Consider the following 18,242-nt stretch of genomic DNA (forward strand, 5'->3'; position numbering starts at 1 on the left):
CCGTCCTGTTCTCTACTTCTAAGAATCATTTGTTTTTTGAAACAAACACAACAATAGGAAGAATTATACCCTCAAAATCTTTACTGTCAATAAACCATGCCTTTCCACTCTTTCTTGCTTTTTTTTTCTTCAAACAAACACACCCTTATACGTATAGGATTCGCTAGAAAATTTTGAACGTTCAGAGGGAGGTTTCTTGAGTCGCTGGTTTCACTTTTGTGAAATTTACCCCATTATTGGGACTCGGAGCACTATACTGCGTGGAAAACTGGACCCTTACGCACATGGGCCATTACCAAAAGCCCATACCTATAAGCCCAAGATTTATCGGTCCCGATATAAAACCTCCTCTTTCTTCCCATAAACCCTGAACCCTAGCTCCCACCTCCTCATCCTAAGCCCTCGGAAACGAAGAAATGTCTTCCTCCATGGCTTCCTTCGTCGTTCGCAAATCCCTTCGCTCCGCCTCCAAGCTCCGCCATTTCTCTTCGCTGCCCACCTTATCACCGTCTTCTCTCGTCGCTCCTAGGGTTTTGACCCCGCAAACCCTAACCCTAACCAGGACTCTCTCTCCGTTCTCGGTCCGATTCGCCTCATCTAAGCCGGCGAACGCTGAGGATAAGATCAAGCGCGCTGATGACAACCTCTTGAGCGTTCTCGACGACGAGATTGAGTGCGCTCAGGAAGCGGACGAGGAGCCCAGTCAGGTATAATACCCGATAACCCGTTGGGTTTTGGGCTTCCCCATTTTTATGTATTTTAATTTTGTGAAGTACGAATCCGGATGGTTATTTGTGACCGCTGGTATCATGATTTGATATCTGTGTTAATCATTTGGGGGTTCTGGCGATCTGACGTTTTGTTCAATTTTTATGCATTTAAGGATATGCATAATTACTTTTCACGCCATTAAAGGCCCAAAAACTACACCAAAACTATTGAGTTTTAGTGGGTGTCGAGGATTGTAATTTTATACCCTTACATGTGCCTGCAGGTTGAGCTTTATTTTCATGGACTGATGTCAAAATCATTTTACATGGCGAAGTACGTTTCTTATAATTTGTTTACAACGTTTGTCCTGTGGGATTTGAATTGAATATGTCGGAAGCCCCTACCACTATGCAAAATTTTTAAAGCAATGGCGATGATTGATAGGTACTCGATGATCTGAGCATCCTTTTTCATGGCTTCAAACCTAAACTCATATTTTATTACTACAATCAAGGTTTAACACATCTCTCATAATTTAGGGTTAGCGCATGTCGTGTACGAGGAATGATACAAGTCAATTAGTCTTGATTTATAATCATTCCTATATTATAGCAAATGTGCTGGCCCTTAATTATAGCACGTTTTAGTTCTTGAGTATAAAACATGCATTGATCTTTGGTTATAACGCATTTCGCTGGTATAGTATGTTTGCTTGAGTGTAATTAAAATTAGTCGAAAATTTTCAGGCCTTGAACTTCATAGTTTTGGTGTAGTGAAACTGATCTTTAGGGACTTGATTTAAGATTGTATTCCAGTGAAGGGCATTTTTTTAATCACTATGAGGGGTTGAGGTTTGATTTAGAATTGTTTGGATTTTAAATGTCTGGGTTTTTGTTTAATTTTTTGTTGCATATTCATCATGGAGTAGGACTGGTGATGCTTTTATGTTATTTAATAGCTTTTTATCCTAGAAGATAGATTTATTTGGCAGGGGGTACTTTTTTTCCTAGGCATGAGTGAGACTTGTTGATCTGATTTGGATTTTTCGTTGTCTGGTCTGCAATCTGTTTTACTGCATTTGTTGTAGAGTAGCAATCTAGATGCATATTAAAGAGGTTTCGTTTGTTATTTTCTTCTAGATGGTTCTTTTATAGAATATTAGAATGGGAGATGACTTAAGTCAGGTCTTTTTTTCTCTTATTTGTTGTTTTTTGCAACTACGCTGCATTCTTTATCGAGCATGAACCTGGATGTTTTTAATATGATTTAATTTTCCCCCTTGAATGAGGCACTTTTATCAGGGCAAGGGGTCGCCAAGATGAATGTGTACTTGCTGTTATTACTACTACTACTACTACTACTATTGGGTTCTTCTGATTGATTTGAGTATGGGATGACCAAAGAGGTACACATCATGATTTTTCTTAATTTCCTAGAAGACTTGGTACTTGGTGAAATTCAATTGTTTTAACTATGTATGTTAACAGACTGAAAGATTTGATTCTAATTAAAGATAAGCAAATTTTCTGCCCACTTTTTTGATACAGTTTTAGATATTTATTCATTGTAATTAGAAATCCTACTTACATATACTAAGCCACTGTGGTCAGTAAGATGATCCATGAGTCGATGCTAACCTTTTTACTTCAAATGAGATCATAAAAATTTAGAGCTAATACTGCAATCCCACAGCCCTGTGGTGTATTGGATCTACGTAGCAGTTATGATGAAGTGACAGAATTTGTGTGACTATTATTAGAAGCTAATAAGTGGACAAGTTGCGATGAGATGCATCATGCATGTTATACTCCATATGCTAATACATTTTGTGACTCGTCAAATTGTTCTTCTGTACAAATTCATGATTTTTTTGTTTGATTATACATGGAGATTATGTTATTATCTTCCAGTATGTAGCTGTTAAAGTGAATCATGCCTTTATCCAGTCAGAAGCTTAGCCTAGTTGAAATGGAATCGTGAAAGTAGTCTTAGCATTTACTTACTTTTGTTGAAATCTCGTCTTGTATGTTCTTTGTTTATCTTGAACAGACGCTCATCGAAAGATTCCCACCAAGTTTTTATGTTGAAGAATAATAATTTTTATTCTGAGGGTTGTTTGGGGGGAAGGGCAGGTGGTTTCTTAGAACCTTTTTGAGGGGCTTAAGTAGCTTGTAAGTTAGGATTGATTGGTCAAAACTGGGATAATGATTTTTAAGCGGTTATATACCGTGTCACCTTTTTCAGAAGGTTCCCTTTATGTGTTCCAAGTCTAAAAACATTATTATTTTTGTTAGAATTTCTCTTTGTTATTTTATCTTGGTGACACTCTGATGAATGCTTTGTTATTTGTACACTAGCATTTAAGTAATGTTGACTTGGCATCCTTTTCAGTGTTATAATTTAATTATTATGAAAGCTCCTTCAAGTTCGGCCACTTGTTAAGAAACCCCCTATGTTATTTTTTATTGCAAAACCCCTTGCCGTTAAAGAAACCGTTAAAAACTCACTTACTTTTTTGTTTTGTTCTCTCAAATACACTTCAATTATGCTGCTCTTCTTTCGACAAGCGTTGACATACCTCATTTCCCCTCTTTTCACACCAAACCCAAGCAGCACTGATTCTTGACTGAGCTGTGTTTACACCAAATTCCTTTGCTTATGGAAATGGTAATGAAAGTTTAAAGTTTTTGTATAGATCCAGCCTGAGCTAGCCTTGCTGGTGAAGAGATATAGTGAAGTTTTTATATTTGTTTTGTTTTTTTGTAATTGAGGTTTATAGTTTTGTATAGTATTCTTTGGAGTTTTCTTGTGCTTACATGTTTGTAGTTACATTTCATATATCGGTAATGAAAAATCTATCCTTCTACAAAAAAAAAATCGATTCCTGATGAAGAAAACTCAGTCAAAGAAAGGGGTAAACTTTGAAATCCTGTGAGTTTAGTCTCTGTCTTTTCTGGTGTAATTCTCAATTTTTTAGTTATATTTTTCTTCTAGAGAAAACTGAAAGGAGAGCAAGGAAAATATGTTGAGAGGAAGAAGAAGAGGGTAATTTTAGAATATAAGTAGATTTTAACAGTTTTTTTTAAACAGCAAGAGGTTTTGTATTGAAATTATAACGTTAGGGGGTTTTGTACTAAGTGATGAAATGATAACGTTAGGGGGTTTCGTACTAAGTGACCAAAATTGAGGGTAATTTCATAATAATTACCTAATGTTATAATCATTCTGGAAAATCATACCGTATACTCTGTAGATCTTTTGTTTTTATCATGGATGAATTTGTGAATTTCGAGGCTCTAAAATTTTCTCAGTTGAATGGAAAAAATATAGTGTTTGGGGGATTTTTGCATCATTGTTGAATTTATGACAAAATGAATTTTTCTTATTTAACATGATAGGAGCAGTGCATTTCATAACTTTTCTTAAATTCTTTTTTTTAATTTCATATTGTTGTTCTTTCAGAATATGACTATAATTCTCTACTCAGGACAATGTTTGACATTGCACTTTTACGTGCCTTGTGTTTTTGCCTTTTTCTTTGTGTCCAAAATAATGGTTAAAAGCAAAAATTAGTCGAAGCAAAAAATTTTACTCGGGAAGAAACACAATTTGCAGTACTGATGGAAGATGGAATGTTTCACTCAAGTTAAGAATATCCTTTTATGTTTTAGGAAATTTTGCTTGCACTGCTTTCAGGTTGGTGAGATCTGGAGTTAATTTAATCATAGTATTTCCCTCTATGAAAAACTATTCCATGCTTCTAATTATTTTTCAGAACTAGTTATATTTCTAGGCATGTGATGATAGAAAATGCTCGAAACAACTGAACTATTTATAATTCCAATTGTATATGTTCCCTGTTCCTGCAATATTCCCTTCTTTTTATTTGTACGCAGCTTTCTGTTTGCTTATACAATGGTCTTTTCTTCATTTAGCCAAGGCATTAATTTAATTTGATTATAACTAAAAGATGTTAACTTTGTTTATAAAGATCATATCACAATATTGTTTGTGAACTGCTTCCTAGTTTTTGACATTGGAAACATTGAAATTGTCCGTTTTGTTTGTTGTACTTTTGGTAGTTTGAAAACATCAATTTATGGTTTGGTAAAATATCTAATCCAAGGAAAGTACACATTGAAAAAAAACCATCGATTCAGATTCAGCATAAGTGATTTCATAGTTGCTGTTCGGCATTTGCCTATCGTATGTAAAATTTTTACTCATAATCAGCCATGGTGATTCAGTTTGGACATCCTTTTCACAGGGAGCCATATTGCCAAAAGATTCCCCATTTGAGATTATTGATAATCCTGGTGACCAGTCAATCATTCTTAAACGGCAATTTGACGGTGAGACCATTCAAGTCTCTGTTTTCATGAATTTTGAAGAGGAGGAGGAGGATGATGATGAAGACGACAATGAGGGGGAAAAGACTAGTGATGCTCTTCAGCCAAACATCTCTATGGTTATATCAATTGACAAAGGTGCTGGCTCAATCTTGGAGTTCTGTTGCAATCTCGACTCTAAGGACGTTGAGATTGAAAGCATGGCGATGAAGAAGGCTGAGGCTTCTGAGGATGAAGGAGCTTACCATGGACCTGAATTCTCGTAAGTTCCTCAATTTCTTTGTATCTGCTGAGTATGTTGAAAGGTCATTGTATATGAATTTTTCTTCTGGCCGATTAATATGAATAGTTTGTTTTCAAATTCAAATTTGAACAAAAACGTGAATTTAGTAACTTAGTTGCATATATCTTACAAACTAGCATGAACATGGTTTTTTTAATAACACAACTAATATGGACCTTTTAATTAAAATAAAGTACCATGTACCGCTAGGGATACTTATCATGCAGCATGATAAGTATACAATGTTGTCTTTGTGTACTTTGTGTATCTTCTACACTACCTTCTTCCCTCCTATTTTTAAGGTTAGTTTGGGCCATATTTCGAAGCTGTCAACATCAATGGCATTGATTTCCTGCAGTTTTGGAATTTCAATTGGTAGTTTCCATGCAGAAAATACGTATCATACGGGGTAGATTTTATGAAAACTACTTCAAATAATTCTTTAGACTTGGCCTATATTGTTAACATTATATAGAAATTAAGCAAAGTGAGAAAAAAGGGGGAAAAAAGAAACACATCATTCTCTTCTTTTCTTTGCCTCCCTTAAAAGAGCTCCGCCACTTGCTATCTTTTTGCGGTGTAATTCTTTGGATGTGAATATTTGATTCATTCTCATGTTCTGCTGTGTTTGCAAACAGAGACTTGGATGAAAGTTTGCAGAGGGCTCTCCGCAAATACCTGGCAGCAAGGGGCATCAAACCGTCGCTGTATGAATTCTTGCGTGAATACATGATGACCAAGGATGACAGAGAGTATCTAGTCTGGTTGAAGAACCTGAAGGAGTTCATTGAGAAGTGAGGAAGAGTCGCACCTGCGTTCCCATTTGAGAAGTTGAATAGATAATTCTGCTAACATGCAATCTGAAGGACGTGAATTTTGCAAATTGTCATCGGTTTTCTTGTTGATTAAAGGTTGCTCATCATCAGTAAGTTGGATGAGGTAGAAAGCATATGTTTTGGGAAATGATATAGTTTTCTTTCTCTTCCCCTCCCTTGTCATGCATCGAAATGATTGTCTACATCAACCATCGGTTACGAGTTAGTGGTTGTTTGTATGACTTTATGATCCGAGTTTTCCATGAATGTGCACTCTAGTTTCTATTAAATGTCGGCCCTGAACTTCCTGTGTTTCTCTAATCGTTGAATCTGGTGCCTTTCTCCTCCAGATTGGATCTCTAGGCTCGTGCCTGATTGTTGCCTGCACTGACCGTAAACGTGTGGTTTGATATTTCAGCTTCTCTTGTTCTTTCTATTGCTTAAATTGTTTCAGACCAATATTGTTCAAACATTCATTAGCAATCCACAAGGCTTATTGTTAAACACACAGTTTTTACTTCTATACTCCCTCCACTCCAATGTAGCTATTCTTACGTTATTTGTAAATTTCTAAATGAGTGTGTAAATATCACCTCAATCATTAAATTTGCTCCAACTCTACAAGAGAGCACAGCTTTCTGAATATCTTATTTCTATTTTTGCCCCAACTTAGTGGTTGTTCAGCATCCTACTACTTTAATGACTAATTACACTTCTTTACTAAAATGGATTCAAATTAGATTAGCTTATATGTAGAAGTGTACAATAATATGTTTACTATAATTACATACACAATTTTGTAAATAGTTTTGCCAGTCATTTATTAAAAATAGTATTTTACATTTATTTTTATATGAAAATCATGGTTAAAGTATGTATTTTAATACTTATTTTATTATTTTAAACATTTACACTATGCACATGCACTTTTTTTTTAAGAAATCCCGTGTATATACATTAAATCATAATTAATATAATTGACATGAGGGGCGGAGAATTGTTTAGATAAAAACTTACTCTTCCTTGCACATGCATTTGCATATGTCAATATGCTAGTTTAGTATTAAACACATGTATCAATTTTTTCTTGCACTGATTTCCCCGTTGATCGCCTAGGCTCCCAGATTTTTTAAAATAGACACTCATAGTTAGTAATGGTGTCACTGGTATTTTGGTAAAAATATCATATATTAGTTAACTTATAGTCTTGCCCCCAGTGGCTAAAGTTTCTGGATTCGCCCCTGCCCCAACATGTCCAAGTGCAAAATAGGGGTTATAATTTGTCAAAGATTTGCAGTCAATCCTACCATGGAACCCAAGACAGATAACTCTCATGGACATGGCACTCATTTAATTACAATTTGAATTTTTTAAATTTTTTATATAATTGGAAATTTTTATTTTACTAATTTCTAAAATTTGCTTTGGACTTTATAATATTTTTAGATAGTTGTGAAAAAATATTTTTAATTATTTATAATATTTTTGTAATTAAAATAATATTAAAATTTTCACAATAAATATATATTTAGTTTTAAAAAATATTATAGCAACTAAAATATATTTTCATATTTTAAATTATTACATCAATTAAAAATTACAATCTTTTTTGGTTTTTAAAAATATTAAAACAATTATAATATATTTTTGAAAATATATTTAGGTGTTTTTGAATTTTTAGAATATCTTATGCAATATCTTTAGTAACTAATTCAAATCAGATATTCATATATAGAAAAAAGATCAATTTATAATTAGATATTTAGATATATAAAAAACTAATTTATAATCAATTAGAATATCTTTGACAATATCTTTAGTAACTAATTTAAATCACAAATAAAATAAAATCCCTTCATTTAGGTTTTTAAAAAAATTAATTATAGAAAAATTAAATATTTAGATATAGAAAAATCAATTTATAATCAATTACTATATATTTGTTAATATATTTAGTAACTAATTCAAATCCCAAATAAAATTAAGAAAAAATTGCTTCTAGCCCCCAAAACCATTACAAGTATCCCCCCCCCAAAGACTTTTTTGACAATCCCAAAGCCACCATAACAGTTCAAATATTCCTTTAGCCCCCAAAACTCTTCCCCACGTGACCCGACATTTAAAAATAAAAATCTTTTCCCAAAATGTCCTTTGATTTAACCGCCTCCTATTTATCAATATCATTCATCGTCAATCGTGCCATCTCATCTCTCTTCTGTCCAAGCGAACCGACAATCCCCATTGCAAAACCCTAATCTTAAATCAATCCACTCGAGAGCATAATCCTACTCTTAATCGAAAACATGACCGGCAAGTCAACTCCCAAAGCAGTTGTCTCTGTCGATTTCAGCGAAGACGACAACTTCGCTGAAATCGACAGAGACGACGCGTCACAGTGCGTCGTCTCAAAAAGACCTTCCAGCACAGTAGAGTGGACTGAAACTGGCACATCAATTGCTGATGTTCTAGAGGACATCACAGCCAGTTATTCCCATCACACAAGTCCAGCTCAACCCAAGAAGCTAGTCCAGCGCATAATTCTAGAGGGCAACACCGACACCGACGACGCCTCTAGAGCACTCCTGGATCTACAGAGAAGACCTAAGGAGACGCATACGACAGCACAAAAAAGTAATTTTTACCACAAAATTTAGTTGTTTATGATGTTGCATGATGTGTTAATTGTGAATGATACTGTTAAGTTGTGAATGTTAGCTTGTAGTTGTTAAGAAAATTTATTAATTATTAAGGTTATGCATTAGTTGTTAAGGTTATTGATCTGTTGTGAATGTTACTATTCAGTTGTGACATGTGTCCTGTTAGTTATTAAGCTTATGAGTCTGTTGTGAAGGTTACTTTTTACATACGACTGTTAGTTGTGAAGGTTACCGTTAACGGGTGGCTGTTAATTGTGGATGTTACTGTTTACTTGTGGCTATTAGTTGTGAATGTTACTGTTAACTTGTGAACTGTTAGTTGTTAGGGTTATGCTTTTATTGTCAAGGTTATTGATTGGTTGTTGAGGATATGCTTTGATTGTGAAGCTTTTAGATTTGTTATTAAGTTTATAATTTCTTTGTTAAATTTACATCATAATTGTTATAGTTACAGATTATTTTTAAACTAATTATGTCTTGTGGTTTTGCTTTGTAGACAAAATGCAAAGTCCATATCTGAGTCGCGACCTACTTCCAGCTTCACTGCGTACTATGAATTCATGCATACTTTAGTACAACATATGGGGCAAAGACACTGGGAGGCCTATGAAGATAGTGTATTCAAACACTACATTCATTTTGGACCTCTTGGTCTTGATCTTCCTACTTTCAAGCACGTACTGAGACAGTGGGATGAGAAAAAGATAAAATTTGTCTTCATTGATACAAAAACTAAAGAAGACATCTGTTAGGTGTAAAAAATTAACTTCCCGACGAGGGGTCATTTGTGTTTATAAGAGTGGTTTATTACAAACTAATAATTAATGTTTTACAACAGAGGAGACAGGAAGACCCTTCATGTTTAACGTGAGTTCTTCGGTAGCTATAGGGCGCCTCCCTCGATACTTGTGTCGAGTTTGCTTCCCTTGGACTATACGATTGAAGTCACAACTGGAGATTCAGTACTCAGTAAAAACTCCGGTGTGATTGGGTTCAAGTCTACCCGAGGCCAAACAAGTGCTTGCGCTTGTCGGCCGACTGCTTGAAGAGAGCTGCTATGCAAGAGCTTTGCAAAGCACCTAAGAGCCTCAAGTCTGAGAGTTTAGACGAGTCTGCAAAGAGCTATGAGCCTCAAATCTGAGAGTTCAGATCTAGTCTGCAAAGAGCTATGAGCCTCAAATCTGAGAGTTCAGATCGAGTCTACTAAGAGATTTCAAATTTGAGAGTTCAGATCGAGTCTACTTCAATAAGGGAGCCTTTAGCAAATGAGCCAAGGTTCAACCTTCAGAAGTCGGATGATTAGCTAGCTAAAACCAAGCAGCCAATCAACTCCTTAAACGTTGGTCCAATGTAGCTTTAAATAGGCAAGGGATAGTATGGACCATCCCTTGATTTGGGGATTTGATCACTAGTAGGGGTGAGGAGCACCAGCCGCCCTAGCTGCTGGATGTGACCACCTTGGTGGTCCTGTCAGCCGCCTATTCTTGTAGCCATCAATGTCCATGCCTAGGTGAGGAGCACCATGCTCTCCCCCTTGATTTGTGGGATATGACCACTGATATGACTGTTCCTATACCCCAAGTGGGTAGCATGCTGGCGAGCTTGGGGCTGTTAGGTGAGCTTGGCCTTTAGGCGAGCTCACGTCTCAGGTGAGCTCGACCCTACAGGTGAGCTTTAGCTCAAGCGGGCGAGCTCAACAATCATGCAAGGCCAAACTCGTGCTGGAGAGTCGTCCTTAGTCGAGTCATCTTCAATCGATTCGTGCTGGCGAGTCAGCCAAACAGGCAGGCTCAATTCATGTGGACGACTCAAGCAGACAAGCGAGGGCGAGCTCATAAAACAGGCGAGTCCGACTCATGCTGGCGAGTTGATTTCGGGAGGGAGACTGACACCGCCCTTCGAGTAGACACGAATGGGTGTCGTCCGGAGGTCTCTTGGCGAGTCAACTTCGAGCGGGAGACTGACACCGCCATTTGAGTCAACACGAAGGGGTGTCGTCCTAAGATCTTAGCGAGTCAACTTCGAATGGGAGATTAACACCGCCCTTCGAGTCGACAAGGGGGTCTCAACCACTTAGTCTTTGAAGTGCTGACTGAAACCGCCCTCCGAGTTGACAAGGGGGGTCTCGGCCACTTGGTCTTCAAAGTGCTGACTGGCACCTCCCTTCGAGTCGACGAGGGGGTCTCGGCCACTTGGTCTTTGACGTGCGGACTGACACCGCCCTCTGAGTCGACAAGGGGGTCTCATACACTTGGTCTTCGAAGTGCTGACTAGCATCACCCTTCAAGTCGACGAGGGGGTCTCGACCACTTGGTCTTCGACGTGCGAACTGACACCGCCCTTCGAGTCAACGAGGGGGTCTCTACCACTTCGAGTCGACGAGGGGGTCTCTGTCCTTCGAGTCGACGAGGGGGTCTCGTCCACTTGGTCTTCGAAGTGCGGTCTGACACCACCGTTCGAATCGACGACGGGGTCTCCACCACTTTGAGTCGACGAGAGGGTCTCCGCCCTTCAAGTCGATGAGGGGGTCTCGACCACTTGGTCTTCAAAGTGCGGACTGACACTGCCCTTCGAGTCGACTAGAGGGTCTCGGCCACTTGGTCTTCGAAGTGCGGACTGACACCCCCTTCAAGTCGACGAGGGGGTTTTCGCCACTTCGAGTCGACGAGGGAGGCTAGAATCTTCGAGGAGTCGGCCCTTCAGGTCGTCTGGGGGGATGGACTCTTTGGGGAGTCGGCCTGAGTCGGGTGGAATCTCGGGGAGTCGACCTGCCTTTCCAGAGATGGACCCTTAAGCTCTTTTGTTTATTCTAAGTTGTTGTGCAGGGATAAAAATAAATTTTATTGCTTACAAGACCCGTCCAAAGTTTTCAGACCTGAATCAGGTCGCATGTGGTCTGGAATACTTTGGATATGAAGACCTACAAAATTATCATTGTTCAGATGGAACGAGGCACCTTCTAATCGAACTCGGCGAGATTGAATTATTCAGTCGCTGCTAAAGATCGCCAATTAGGATTTTAGCAAACCCTCAGCTATCAACATATTTGATTTGCCTTTACCGATTACCATTTGAATCGGGCTAGCCATACTATTCCCCTCAGTATGATGAGTTATCAAGAAGTTTTTTTTAGGCTTAATGCTAAGATTTCTCCTCTTCCCTTAGCCGTTTGAGGCATTGGGTTAGATTAATTACAATCGTTAAGTCATAATTGAGTTAGGCCGTGTCATTAAGTATAACAACTTAGTCCAATGTAAACGCTCATTATGTGCGACCAAGATAGGATCTGAATAAAAACTCACCATTTGGCGGGTTGCTGTTCGGAATAGGGGGTCGATATGGTACATTGCTTGGTAGGCCGATATCGATGAACAACATCATTTGCGGGAATAACGGTGTTGGGGGAATCAAATCGTTCAAGGATGTAGGAGTGTGATGATCGATTGATATAGTAGCCATTGCGTGGTAGGCTACTACCTATCGATTGTTCTAAGAAAATATCAGAATGCTCAGAATGGATCAGGCCATCCAGGGACGTATGAGTGTGACGACAGATCGATATAGTATCCATCGCATGGTAGGCCACTACCCGTTGATTGTTCTAACGATATTAGAATGCTCGAAATGGATCAAATTGTTTAGGGATATATGAGTGTTCCGATTGATCGGATAACTCCATTTGCGGGAATGACGATGTCGGCTATCAAAGGTAATCGTTAACATGATAGGAATTATCACGATCAAAGAGACTTTGAGGGCCTGCCATCCTATTGAAGATGATTGGTAGGTGGATTTGTCAGAGGTTACTGTTAACTTGACAGGATTGTCGCAATCGGAACAACTTTGAGGACCTACAATCCTATTGAAGAGGATTGATATATGGATTTGTCAGAGTTGACTGTTAACTTGACAGGATTGTCGCGATCGGGGCGACTTTGAGGACCTATCATCCTATTGAAGAGGATTGGTAAGTTGATTTTGTCAGAGGTAATTGTTAACATGACAAAATTGTTATGATCAGAGCAACTTTAGGACCTACAATCCTATTAAAGAGGATTGGTAGGTGGATTTGTTAGAGGTAACTGTTAACTTGACAGGATTGTCACGATCGGAGCGACTTTGAGGATTTATCATCCTATTGAAGAGGATTGGTAAGTTGATTTGTTAAATATGACTGTTAACTTGACAGGATTGTCGTGATCGGAGTGACTTTGAGGACCTACCATCCTATTAAAGAGGATTGATAAGTTGATTTTGTCAGAGGTAATTATTAACATGACAGTGGGAGTGGTCCTATTGTCCTATTAGAGAGGATCGACGAGGGAGATTTGGAGGAGACTATCAGAGGTAATAGTTAACTTGATAGTTTACAAAATTCATCATCTAGTTGAATGAGACTGATGGAGAAATGACTATCAGAGGTGGCAGTTAACTTGATAGTTTTGGGGACCGCCATCTTATTAGAAAGGTTGGCGAGGGAACTTAGCTTTGGTCCTAACTGTAGGAAGGTTTGACCAGGTGGGAGATTTAGGATGACCCAAACTGTTCAAAGTTTTAGTTGTCCATTTTGAAAGTAGACCTCTCATTCTGGAAAGGAATCGAGATGTGATTTTGGCTCTGGTCCTGAATGTAGGAAGGTTTGACCGAGTGAGAGATGTAAGGAGCATTTTAACCTTATGCACTAGTTAGATGGTTTTAATCATTCTGTAGGCGTCTAAAAATACCTATAGGTATTCACACACAGCTAGAGACAGAGAGAAGGTGATGAACGCCATTATCTAAGTCTAAGAGGATTATCTGACATCGACCAACACATGAAGTAAAACGGCAAACCGAATGGCCTGTGCGCTCACCGGCCGCCTCCAAATGGCCTGTGCGCTCACCGGCCACCTCCAAGCGGCCCGTGCACTCGTCAGCCACCTCTAAGTGGCCCGCGTGCTCACCGACCACCACCAAGTAGCCCGCACACTCATCAATCACCAAATCGGCAAACCAAGTGGCCCGTACGCCCATCGGCCAGCTAAACAGCGAACCAAGAGGCCTACACGCCTGTCGGCCACCGTCAAGCTATCCATGCGTTCGCGAAACGAATCAGGAAAGCGTACAAGGGCCAGTTTCGATCCTAAAGTATGATTTTTTTCGGTTTTGACGGATTCTCACAGGATTTTTTTATTCCAGAGCATTCCAACTGATCTGATACTATGGTTAATCAGTTCTTAACTGAAGATAAGGAGGAATCCCTCGTTCTTATCCAAATACCTTCTCCCGAAGGTTATAAATACAAGCTCGGGTGCTCATTTCTCGGGGAGGACATCAAGAGAATGAAGTGCTGCCGAATTGGAGAGTAGAGCCACGAATTTACAGCAAGGGTTAGTAGATCTTGGCGATCTCCTATGCATAAAGAGTGGAGTTCGAGAGATCCGAGACCCGTCCCCTGTTCCTCCGGATTTAAGCTTGGTCTTAAATCTCGAGAAGAGCTGTGATCTCGCTTGGTCGAGATTACCGCTGCAACGATTACTTCCATCGTGAAGTAAGAGCTTTGATCACCAATCTGTCAACCGGATCTGATCCGTGACGGTTCACGGATATTAATGTCCCCGGCACAGGTAAAGTTCCCACGCAAGCAGCGGGTGATAAACGTCTGTTGCGCTGTTTGACAAGAGTTATAATCTTTATTTTTATTATATAAAGGAGATCTTATAAAAAGATCAACTTTTCTTTTCATTTGAGTTTATTGTAATGACCAAAGTAACTTTTCTTTTCATTTGAGTTTATTGTAATGACCAAAGTTGTAATAGATTCGATGACAATGAAAACATTAACTTTTGACCCGTAATGACCAAAGTTGTAATAGATTCGATGACAATGAAAACATTAACTTTTGACCCAAACAAGCTGGCGATCATAGTGGGAGCCAACAGCTTCGCTGCCGAAGCTGTTGTGCCGCAACCACGGATCCAGATCCCGATTGAAGAAGTGGTCGAGTACGAATTCGACCAACTAAAGTTCGAGGAGTACCTGTCGTCCTCCTCCTACAGATCCTCTACCCCTCGCAAGCACAGGAAGATCAAAGCCCCCGTTACTGCGGTAGCTACACCTTGCAACGCCCCTCCGGCCTCTAACGAAGCCGGATCTACAGATCTGGACTCCTCCTTAATCAAGGAGATAACCGCTGTAGCCGCACCAACCTTATCAAAGAGGGCACGCCAAAGGCAACGCCAACGACTTGCGCGCCGATTTCTTAAGGCTTTGGAGCCTGTTGACGAGATTGGCTATGAAGCGGATCTGAAATGCAGAAGGTACCAAGTGTCCCAGCAGCAAATAAACGACCTCTCCTCCAAACCAACAGGGAATGAGTGGATCCAAGTCAAACGGACCCGCTCAACCCTCGAAAAGCGCATTCAGAAGCATTGCGCCTTGATTGCGCACGCACAAATTCTCGTACGAGAAGTGCAGAAGCTGAAGCAAAAAGAGGTGATCAAGAAACCACCGAAACCACGCCAAGTATGGAGACCAAAGTCCGAAACGGCGTCGAAAAAAGTCAAACAGCCTCCGAAAATTGCGAACCAGCCTTGGGTGGCTCGGCCAAGGCCAAGCCACCAAATGGTGGCTCAGCCAAAGCCGAGATCGGAACCGCTCCGGTTCGGTTCAGTTCGCATATGGTTCACCTCCCGCGGATTGTTTTGAGTTTCCGACGGCCCCTATTCTTGTCCCAATAGATTCCACACTTCCGGTGAAGCCTCACGACCACAGAGACTCGTCTCGTTTCAAGATAAGGATGATAGATCGCCTGGGTCCTTTGCACGAGGATCGAGGTAAAGTTCCGATCAAAGAATGCTTGGGTCCGGTGACTGAACCCCGAGCAACCACTCAAGCTGGGGGTCGCACACGCCCTCGCAACAAGTCAGTACCTTTGTATAATAGGAAAACCCCTGCAATTGATCGCCTCGGACGGCGAATTGAAGACCAAGAGCCCGTCAAAAGCTCGCACTCCCAAAAGCGTAGCTTTAAACACGTGACTCTTAAGAACGCCAATAAGGCAGCAAGCTCTCAGAAGGAAATGTGTTCGTCAGACGATGGCGTTATACCCGAGGAGTCGTGTCAACCACGATAGGTTGCTCCGGTCATCTGATCGACGAGTTGTACTATCGGGCTGGGGGTACGAACAGATCTCGAAAGATAAGTACCTGAGAAACAGACTCTCATTGTCCGTGCACAAACATTATCAGGGCTGTATTATCAGCGTGTAGCTGCCCCAAGACCGCTCCGCAGAGGCTCTCGGTATTCGAGAGGATCTCCAACGGAAAGGCTAAGTCCAAACCAAAGCGTCTCAGTAAGAAACGATCGGTCGTTCAAGGTGACGAACTCCTAGAAGTTACCATCAATATGGTTGATAAAGAAAAATCGATTTGACCTTCTAGTTCTGACCCCCTTGTATCTCATCGTCTGACTCGGCTACGCGCAGGGACCACTAGATGCAGGGACTACCAGAGAATGCAGAGAGGATTATCCTCTGATGACGAAGCGTCAGATGCCAACTCTGCAGTCGCTTCTGACAATACAGTCTCCAGTCCAGGACAATCCCACGAGGTATTTATGATTAACACCGAGGAAGTGGCCAACATCATTGAGAATGCTCTAGCCAAGCAGAAAGAGGCATTCAAGACTGAAATGGAGATGGCTATGCTACAAATGAGGGAAGAGCATGACCAACAAATTCGGGCTCTGTCCAATCAGTTCGGTGAATCCAGTCGTCGCAACCTTGCTGACCAAGCAGGTAGCGATTCAGATGTGGATGAACGTCTCAATACTGAGAACCCTCCCGCTGACCAGAACACTGGGGGTGGCCCCACTGAAAATAACAATACCGGGGGTGATCCCGCCAATAATGATAACACCGGGGGTGGTCCCGTTGTTCTCCTCACAAATCGTCCGAAGTACGATACAGACGAGGATGAAAAGATGAATGACCTCGAGAGAAAAGTCAACGCTCTGATATCTGATCGAGAGGTGAAAAGGACCGGCATTCCATGTCCCTACCCAAGAGAGTGGGATTCAATAACATACCCGACGAAATTCAACCTGATTAACTTCACGCCATTTGACGGGAAGGGTTCGCCCACACAACATCTGATCTACTTCAAGTCACACTTGGGTATGATCTCCGGCAATGAAGCCTTGATGGTTTGGTCATTCGTTGGCATCCTTCGTGGGCCCACCTTCAATTGGTACCGCCGTCTTAAGTCTGGAAGTATTAATAACTGGGAAGACCTGGAGAACCTATTCCTCGCTCATTTCTTTGATGATGACGCTGAGGTGTCAATCAGGACACTCTTCGATGAGAAGCAAGAAGATGATGAGACAGTTGACGACTTCGTCAAGCACTTCCGGAATAAGGCGATGAACTGCCGAGATCCGATCACGGAGGACTTCATCCTCCAAACATGTCATAACAACCTATCTATTGAGATATTGGAAGTTATGGGAGTCGCACCGTCCAACACATGGAAAAAGTTGAAGATGCGCGGAGAGCGGGCCGAACGCTTCCTCCGAAGGAAGAAGGCCGAGAGGAGCCAACCGACGACGAATCTTCCAAACTCAAACTTCACCTCCCGTGGTAAGGGAAAGGCACCTGCAATAGTTGTGGACGTTAATCAGACATCGCAACAACAACCCCGAATGCAGCGAAAGACTTCGGATCCGAGACTCCAAAAAGAATACTCTTTCAAGGATGAAGACATTCCAGCCATCTTCGAGTCCCTCCTTGAAAATAGTAAGATCAAGCTTCCACCTATCACAAATCAGGAGGAAGTTGATAACATTTTGGATCCAAAGTATTGTGCATACTACAGGAGGATCCTTCATCCCACCAAGGCTTGCTTCGCTCTCAAGAATAGCATCCAAACATTGGTTGAAGCTGGCGTTATAACGCTAAATTAAGCCGGCTTGCTTCGCTCTCAAGAATAGCATCCAAACATTGGTTGAAGCTGGCGTTATAACGCTAAATTAAGCCGAATGAAGACTCCGAAAAGTATAAGAGTATAAACTGCTCTTTCTCATACTTCGACAAGTATACGAGTATAAACTGCTTCTCATTACTCCAACAGGTATACGAGTCTAAACTGTTTCCTTTCTTTCTCGGGAAGTTTCTAGAGAATCTTATATTCTTAAGGATAACCCGAACATGCGACTGAGGACAACGTACTCCTCATTGGACCCAGTTTTGCAAAGAAAGCTGGGGGGTGGATAATTCATGTAACGGGAAGTTCCCGGAAGAATGTTAAATGTAATATTCTTAGGGAAAATCCGATCATTACGAATAAAGTGATAAATACTAAACTCCCACTGTGATTTCCGAACACTCTTTTGTTAACGACTCACAATATTCCATCACAAAAATCTCCCACCGATCAGACTAATTGACGGT

The 18,242-nt window shown here is 40.5% G+C and overlaps 1 protein-coding gene across 1 annotated transcript; it reads left to right on the forward strand.

Moving 5' to 3' along the window:
• Positions 358 to 6,581, forward strand: LOC109843680 (uncharacterized protein At2g39795, mitochondrial-like). Its single transcript, XM_020412632.1, has 3 exons — positions 358 to 707; positions 4,979 to 5,322; positions 5,982 to 6,581. The coding sequence occupies exons 1-3, from the start codon at positions 417 to 419 to the stop codon at positions 6,139 to 6,141; spliced, it is 795 nt and encodes a 264-aa protein (XP_020268221.1). The 5' UTR covers positions 358 to 416; the 3' UTR covers positions 6,142 to 6,581.

This window comes from Asparagus officinalis, chromosome 5, assembly GCF_001876935.1.
Source record: "Asparagus officinalis chromosome 5, Aspof.V1, whole genome shotgun sequence".
Lineage (NCBI taxonomy): Eukaryota > Viridiplantae > Streptophyta > Magnoliopsida > Asparagales > Asparagaceae > Asparagus > Asparagus officinalis.

Bases quoted from the DNA above. Each gene is read 5' to 3' on its own strand.
- LOC109843680 (XM_020412632.1), top strand. From the start codon at position 417: ATGTCTTCCTCCATGGCTTCCTTCGTCGTTCGCAAATCCCTTCGCTCC. The intron at 708-4,978 runs GTATAATACCCG...TCCTTTTCACAG, and splicing joins CGGACGAGGAGCCCAGTCAG to GGAGCCATATTGCCAAAAGA. The intron at 5,323-5,981 runs GTAAGTTCCTCA...GTTTGCAAACAG, and splicing joins TACCATGGACCTGAATTCTC to AGACTTGGATGAAAGTTTGC.